The sequence below is a fragment of the Gopherus flavomarginatus genome, chromosome 1 (genome assembly GCF_025201925.1).
Source record: "Gopherus flavomarginatus isolate rGopFla2 chromosome 1, rGopFla2.mat.asm, whole genome shotgun sequence".
In the NCBI taxonomy this organism is placed as follows: domain Eukaryota; kingdom Metazoa; phylum Chordata; order Testudines; family Testudinidae; genus Gopherus; species Gopherus flavomarginatus.
Window position 1 is genome coordinate 143728627 of NC_066617.1, and position 7790 is coordinate 143736416.

The 7790-nt window shown below is 46.1% G+C and overlaps 1 protein-coding gene across 1 annotated transcript; it reads right to left on the reverse strand.

Moving 5' to 3' along the window:
• Positions 1-2223: 2223 nt before the first annotated feature.
• Positions 2224-7516, reverse strand: AICDA (activation induced cytidine deaminase). Its single transcript, XM_050944938.1, has 5 exons — positions 7503-7516; positions 3439-3586; positions 2876-3146; positions 2569-2684; positions 2224-2277 (listed from the first exon to the last, which is right to left on the reverse strand). The coding sequence occupies exons 1-5, from the start codon at positions 7514-7516 to the stop codon at positions 2224-2226; spliced, it is 603 nt and encodes a 200-aa protein (XP_050800895.1).
• Positions 7517-7790: the final 274 nt, after the last annotated feature.

Below are 7790 nucleotides of genomic sequence, written 5' to 3' on the forward strand. Positions count from 1 at the left end.
CCATATCCCTTATATGGCTCATCTCTGGAACAGACCACAAAAGCTCATACGTAGGTTTGGAAAGATTAGCTTTTTAGCAGTAAATGCTGATTTCACTGTACACACACAAACTCAGGAGAAAAAATTTCCACTGATAATAATCAAAATTTGCAGCTAGGCAAAGTAAGGGAAATACTGCTTGAAAACTTATTAGACTTTTATTTAAGGCTATTTACTTTGTATATTTTGACATGTGATGAGGGCCCCGCACCATAATTTCGTGCAACTGTGACAATTTAAATCAATAAAACTTTAAAAAGTGCTTCAAAATAAACATTGAAATTATTAAAAAAAACCATATTCTGCCAAGTCTACTCATACACAAGAACAGTATTTATTTATATATATGTAGTTATATATATATATATATATATATATGTACAAACATTAACAGGCATCACATCATGCACTTCTACAGCACCATGCATAGAAATTAATGCTTTGCAGAGAAATTTCACAGCTATTCCAGTTCCAGTTTCACCAAGCAGGAGGTGCCATAGGAAACAGTGCAGGAGACTTGGGTGTGGAAAGCACATAATTAGTCCTTTTCCTACCTCTTCCATCAGGAGGCACTGTTGGGAATGGGGCTGGCACTGGGAAGCTCTCAACCACTCTAGTTCGAGCCTCTCCCAAAAGGAAGCACTACCGGGAATGGTGCAGGAGCTCTAACTGATTAAGGAGATCTCAGGTAGTGCAGTGTCAGATTTTCCCAGAAGGAGGTGTTGTACAGAATCATGCAGGGACACCGGTTGTGGGGAACATACAGCTGCTAATCGACTATGGAATAGTCCCTCCCAAAAAGGAAATAATGGAAGCTCCATTGCTTATGAGTGTTATATTTGATGAAGGCCTGGAAATTAGACCACAGGGGACAATCCTACCCTGAATGAGGGAGCTGCGTGAAGAAGATGAAATAGATTTAGGCCAGCATTTTCAAAAGTCTCCACTAAATCTGGATGTCTGTTTTCACTGTCCAGCTTGAGAAGTCAACAACCAATTAAGTCAGTGAGAGCTGTGGGTGCTCAGCACCTCTGCAAATTGGGCCCAAAGTATCCTGAGGTGGGTACCTCAAATTAGTGAAAACTTGAAACTTTTGGCCACAGCATCGCCACCTCAAATTTCTAGGATTCTGTCTCCCAGTCTCATCCTCTTCAAGTGGGAGGCAATGCAGAGAGCTGGACAAAAGGGCTAGCAAGGGGAATCTCTCAGCTACTGCAACCCCACCCTTTCATAGCAGGGGGCACAATGGAGATCAGTGCAGGACAGCTGGCTTCATGGCAGTCTCACATGAACTCCAGTTGATGCCTTTTCCAGCAGGAGGCAGCATAAGGAGGCAGGATGGGTGACTCACAATTAATCCAGTCCTGTCCTCTCTCAGCAGGAAATGTTAGAGGTCTGTCTTCACTGCAGAGTTAACTCAGGCTCTTATTCATGTATTGCTCCTAACCCAGCTCCTGGCTACACACAAAACCCTCTCAAGGTTGGTGCTGCTTTACACCTGGCCTAGCTGGCACAGCTGGGGCTATAGACTAAAGGGTGAGAGAGGCTTGCGCTTGACTGATAACACTCCCACTCTGCAATGAGGGCACAGACTCAATCACTATTTGTCCTCCAATGCCTTCCACAATTCCCCCCATGTGCCAAGAAGGACAGACCAAATTGTCCCACCATTCACTGGCAGAGAATCATGAAGCAGCTCAGCTCACTACAGCACAAAGAACCCTGGGATGTACCCCAGGAGTCTTAGAGGCACACATGGGCAAGTGCAGCACCAGTGAGCACACAGTAACACAGATGAGGCTTTGCAGTGTGGTCACCCACATCCGGTCCAGGCCAACCTGGATGCTCAGACCTGGGTATTGATCTTTTGAATTAACCCTGTATGAAGACACACCCTATAAAAATCTGTGTGGGGCTTTCACTCTAGTCCTGGCTTCCCCAAGCAAGGCTGTAGTGCTGGATGGAGTGGGACTGCAGGAGAATTCTGTCTTTAGTGGGTCATCCTAATTTTCCTTGGAAGGGAAGTAAGAAAGGTCTTTTCTCAGGACATGAGGATTTAAGACTGGAGGGAGGGATGGAAAGAAGGAAGGGGAGAAAGGGTGAGTAGGAGAGAAAGAGAGACATTGTAGGACCAATGTGTTTCCAGAGTCTTCTGATTGGCTGTGAGCTTCAGTCCTGCCCACCTCAAAGTCCCAGGATTTTGAAGGCATCTCGTAAATCGTCCACCTCATCCAGTGGCTGTGCAGAGCAGGAGAGAAGAGATGAGTTAGTTGTGCAATGAGCAGAAATGCTGAGAGAGGTGGAGAAGATGAAGGGGACAAGAGGAGAGGAGGGTTGGAGAAGGGAGGAGCCAAAGACAAGTGGGGTAAAAATGAAAGGGAAATGGAATGGAGGAGAGAAGAGATGAGGAAAGTGGGCAGAGGAAGTCAAGAAGAGAAGATAGAGGGGAAAAAAGGGAGTAAAGAAGAAATGCAGCAGTGGAGGAAGGGGAGGCACTGTATGGATAGGAGGAGAAGAAATGTCCCTCACCAAAAGGATCCGCCGAAGTCTCCTGGACAGACGGACAGAGTTTTCATGCAGCCCCTCCCAAGCTTTAAAGGTCTTCTCCCGGTTCTCCACGAAGGTGTTCCAGCAGTAGAAGTAATCTGCCAAGGAGCAGGAGTCAGGTTGAAGACATGGAGCAGAGTCAGGGATGCCCAGAACAGGACTCAACTGTCCCCAAGGATCATTAGGGCTCCATATCCCTCTATATGTTTCCCTCATGACTCCGTCACCATCTATCCCCTGTCCCCTCTCTCCAGGCCTCTGTCTCCCCACCTCTGAGATATTGTCTCACCTTTGAAGGTCATGATGGCGATCTGGACCCCAGCCCTGTGCAGGCGCCTCAGCCCCTCCGGCTCAGCATTGCGGTCCTCACAGAAGTACAACCGGGCGGCAAAGATGCGCAGCGTCATGTTGGGGTAGGCACGCAGAAAGTCAGCCACATGCCGGGCACAGTCATAGCAGGGGCTCCATGAGGTGAACCAGGTGACTCGGTAGCAGCGTCCAGGGTCCAGGTCCCAGGCAGAGATATAACGCAGGAAGAGCATCTCCACGTGGCAACCCGACTGAGCAAGAAAGAGACAGAGAGGGAGACAATGGGAGAGAGGATGGAGACATGCATGGATGGATATGGGGGGAATGGATGAGTGTATGGGTAGATATAGGGTTGAACTGTTGGCTGGCTGGCTGGCTGGATATGCGGGTTAGCTGATGGATGCATGGGTAAGTAGGGGATGAGCTGGTGGGTGCATTGATGAATATTGGGGTGAGGAGGTGAATACACAGATGGCCTGATGGTTGGGTAAGTGAGCTGGTAGGTGCTTGGCTGTATTGATAGGTGCCCGAGTTATGTCGTACTTTGTTGCGCAGGTATCCAAAGTCCAAGGAGCAGGAGGTGGCGCTATCCCGACGTTTTACCACATAGCAGAGGTAGGTCTCATGGCGGCCCCGGGCCCAGCGTAGGTTCTTGAAATTGTAGAGGAATTTCTTCTGCTTCATCAGGAGGCTGCAGGGGAACATTTGAGGGGAAGATTAAACTATAATAGCACATCCCATAACAGGGAAGTGACAAAGTATATGTTCAGGGCTCTGGTAAGACTGCACTTATAACATCCTCTCCATTCCTAGGCCCATCTGTACTAGAACTGCATGGTGTTCAGAAAAGGGACACAGACAGGGCAACGGGGCTGCGAGAGGAGGAGGGGCAGCCCTACAAGTGGAAATGGAAAGAACTTAATCTACAGAGTTTGGTTAAACAACAACTAAGGCGGGAGGGGATGAAACTGTCGGAAGGGCATAAAAGCAAGGAGGTAGAGCAATTGGTTGAGAGTCTGAAGAAAGGAGACCTGGGGTGCAATTGAGAAGATGGAGCATTTCGGGCTGGACAATAAAGTAATGTTTCCTCACAGTGTAAGGCTGTGGCAGAGTCTCCAAAGGAAGGAGTGGCAGCCCCATCACTAGGGAGATTTAAAACTAGGATTGGACAAAGCTCTGGAGAGCAGGCTGTATGGAAAAACTTTGCCTTGGCCTCCAAGAGATAAACATGGTGGAATGACAAACATCAGTGGAATGCTGGAATAAACCACACAGGGAGGACATAATAGGGGAGGGGAGAGACCAGCAATCTCACTAAAAGAGTCGATTCAGTCTAATGGAAGGACATTTCTGGACGGAGACCTATATGGATACAAGCCCTAAGTCAAATGAATTCACACATAGTGGCCCTACTCTGGCCCAGGGGGATGCAGAAGTCATAGACTTTTTTCTAACAGGCTTCGCCTCAATGTGGGGTTGCAGCAGGAGCTGTGAACAGTTGTGCTCACTGAGATGAGACACTAACCACCTCCACAGCAATGCAAAACAGAAGTGAATGGGTTAAAAATAATCCTGGCATGTCACCTCCTCATTCTGAAGGGGTGATGTGTGAGGGAGGGATTTACAGCAGGTCAGTTGATATAGGGTTTGGGTCTGTAGAGGAGTGAGAGTGGAGTAAAGGTTGGGAGAGGGGAGCTTGTATCTGTTGATTTATTGTATAAGGTTTGTCTGATTTCAGTCTGAGGTCTGAGAGTCTCAGGGAAACACACATCTCTTCAACACACACACACACACACACATACACACACACACACATACACACACACACACACTCTCTCTGTATGACACACATACATTGCTCCCTCACACATCTTGCTACCTATCAACATTGTATCTGAGTAACTTGGTATTTAACTTGGAAATTACAATCACACTCTCGCTACACACACATACACTCTTCCCTGTCACACAGTTTCATACACATACATACATTACACAACCTTAATTTTCGCACAAACATATGCAGTCATTCAGACACATTCACACACATACATACACCCCCCTCATTCATAGACACCTACAGCTGTCACACACAGCTGCACATTCACACTCACATATCCTTCTGTCACATATATTTACATACCTACAGCACATCCACCTTTACATGTGTAAAGCTTCCTACCTTACACACATATGCCTCCCTCATTCACACAGAGATACAGACACACAACTCTCATTCTCACACAAGGCACACACATCCCTCAGTCACACACATCCTTTGTTCCAAACCCACAACCTTAAATGTATATAAAGAATATTATATGCATATCATATTTCATCCCAGTGTCTATATTATAAACTTAAACTCATAGACATGTAACACACTGACTAAGTTGTGTCATTTCTCCTTATGGATGGTCCACAAAAAGGTCAAGAGCCTACTGCTGCTACCTGTTAATGGAGTTATTCCTTTAGCTCAAATGGCAGTCCTCTGATTTTGATGCCACAGCATTCCTTCCCATGCTGGAGCGTTAGTGTTGCCTCAGATGGCAGAGTACCCTTACTAAATAATCTACACTTCTCCACCCAACATAGCATCCACTGTGGCATTGGACACAATACTGACTTAGAGGGGAGAGAGAACTCCCCGACTGAGCTACTCCTGCCACTCCCTGCAGTGTCTGGGGATTTCTTGGAGGTCTCCCACCTAAGCGTGGATGCAGTCCAACCATCCTTAGCATACAAGGTTGGCCAGAAGTACCATACAAATGAGCTGACTACACACATCTCCCCCTTTCGATTTCTCTGTTTGTCTCACTTCATTTCTTAGTGTGTCTTTCTGACTTTCCATTTCTCTCTCTCCTCATCTATCCTTCCTTATCACGCTTGCTTTTATTTCACACTTGTATCCTGTGCACTCGGAACAGTCATATCCAGAGCCGGCACTGGGCATAACCAGACTAAACAATGACTTAGGGCCCTGAGCTGCTCAAGGGCCCCCCCTTTCACTTTTTATGATGTGTTGGGGGGGCAAAAATAGTCCTGATTAGGGCCCCCAATGGGCTACTACAGTTTTATTCCAACTCCAAGCCGCCCTTCAACGCAGCTCTGGCTCTAGTCCACAAAGCACATATTTTCTGGCCAATGGTCCTCTCTCACTTTCAAATGTGGCTTACCGCTGTGGGGTGGGGCCGGGGGGAAGGGAGGTGTGGCATTATCCCCCTTGAAAAGGGGACAGAAAGGGGGCGCCCCTTTTGCTCTTGCCTTCAGTATGACTGACCTCAGGGTGTTACAGTAGCAGTACCTGCACCATTACGGGCTAAGGAGCAAGTATAACATTTAGGGTCAAATACCTAGATCTTAGCCGGAGAAACTGAAGGGAAAAATCATGACAGAGGTGACCATTTTGAAGCGCTGTCATTCCATGGGATAGGAACAGGGAGAAATTTTCATTTATTTGAAAATGTTTGTGAACATTTTCACCTTCAAATGCTTCATTTTTCATTTTTTTCTCCCTCCTTCCCCTTTTTAAAAAAATTCTTTTTAACAATTTTGCCACTGGAAAAGGGCAGTGCATTGGGAGAAAAGGAACAACCATAAACCAAACAAGCAAAATGATGATCAAATTAGTGTTTTCCAATGTCATTAGAAAAAATGTAAATATAGGGAAGGAAAAAAGCCATTTTTATGAAAACTTCCGATGTCAAAAACAGGCAATTTTTTGACAGAATCTGTCACTCAGAACATTTCAACCAACTCTAGTGCTAATTCCACTTCTGACCGTGTTCTTTCTCTGGCTTTGACTCCACTGGGAGTTCTGCTTATAGTAATGACTTCAAAACATGTTTGGTAGGTGGATATCAACAAGTCAACCCTGGGCAGAGATTAGAAGGTTAAAGCAACTGAGCAGGTTCACACTGTAAAGCTAGTTACAAATTACTGGGTGTTTGCACCCCATATAGCTTCTGCATAGTTAGAGGGGATGCTATCTGAGTCGTGATTATGCTCAGTCATTAAAGAAAGTGGTTAGGTGTTGAGCATATAGATATACCTCTAATATAGATACACTCCCCAAATGTTCAAATCACAGTGAAGGTCCTTGCATGGGAGAACGGTACGCAATTGCACGAGAGTGATTAGGTGATCATTTGGTCACTGTGTAACTGCAGTGCAAATAGAGCTATTGTAAGATGGAATGATCCGTAGCTAGGAGCAAGTATATGAACACCAGTGAGAGAATGAGAGATGGAAATTGATAGATAGATAGATAGATAGATAGATAGATCATAAAAGCACTTGAATGTTTACCCCTCTGCTCTCCGTACCTATCCTAGTTCTAGAAAGAAAGAAAGAAAGAAAGAAAGAAAGAAAGAAAGAAAGAAAGAAAGAAAGAAAGAAAGAACAACAATAATTAGACAGAAATCGGGGAAATGACAGAAAGAGAGAGAGAAATATGTAGTGAGGGACAGTCAGAGAGAGAAAGAGATGGGAGGGAGGGTTGGGGAACTGAGTCAGATGGAGAAATGCAGAGGGACGGCGAGCAGCTGTGCAGAACAGATTCATACCAAGAGAGAAGCCCTGAGTTCTGGTAGGAGGGAGAGGGGTACCTGTCCATGGCCATGCTGGGGTCTCCTTTGAGGTGTCAGGGGTCACAGGGAGGTCTTCTGAGTCACCCTGCTCTCTTGCTCCGTGTGAATGGTCCTCTGACTCGATGTACAAAAATGAGAACTGCCCTCTACTTCCCTCCCCCATTTGTTGCCTCCACCCATCATCTCCCTCCAGGTTTCAGTCTGGTTTAGGTAGGGGAGGAGTTAAAGAGCTCTTTGGGGCCACAGGAACCAGTGAGGAAAGTGTTAAAACGTAAAGGGACTTCAGTTCTAAAAGATGCTTAGCCC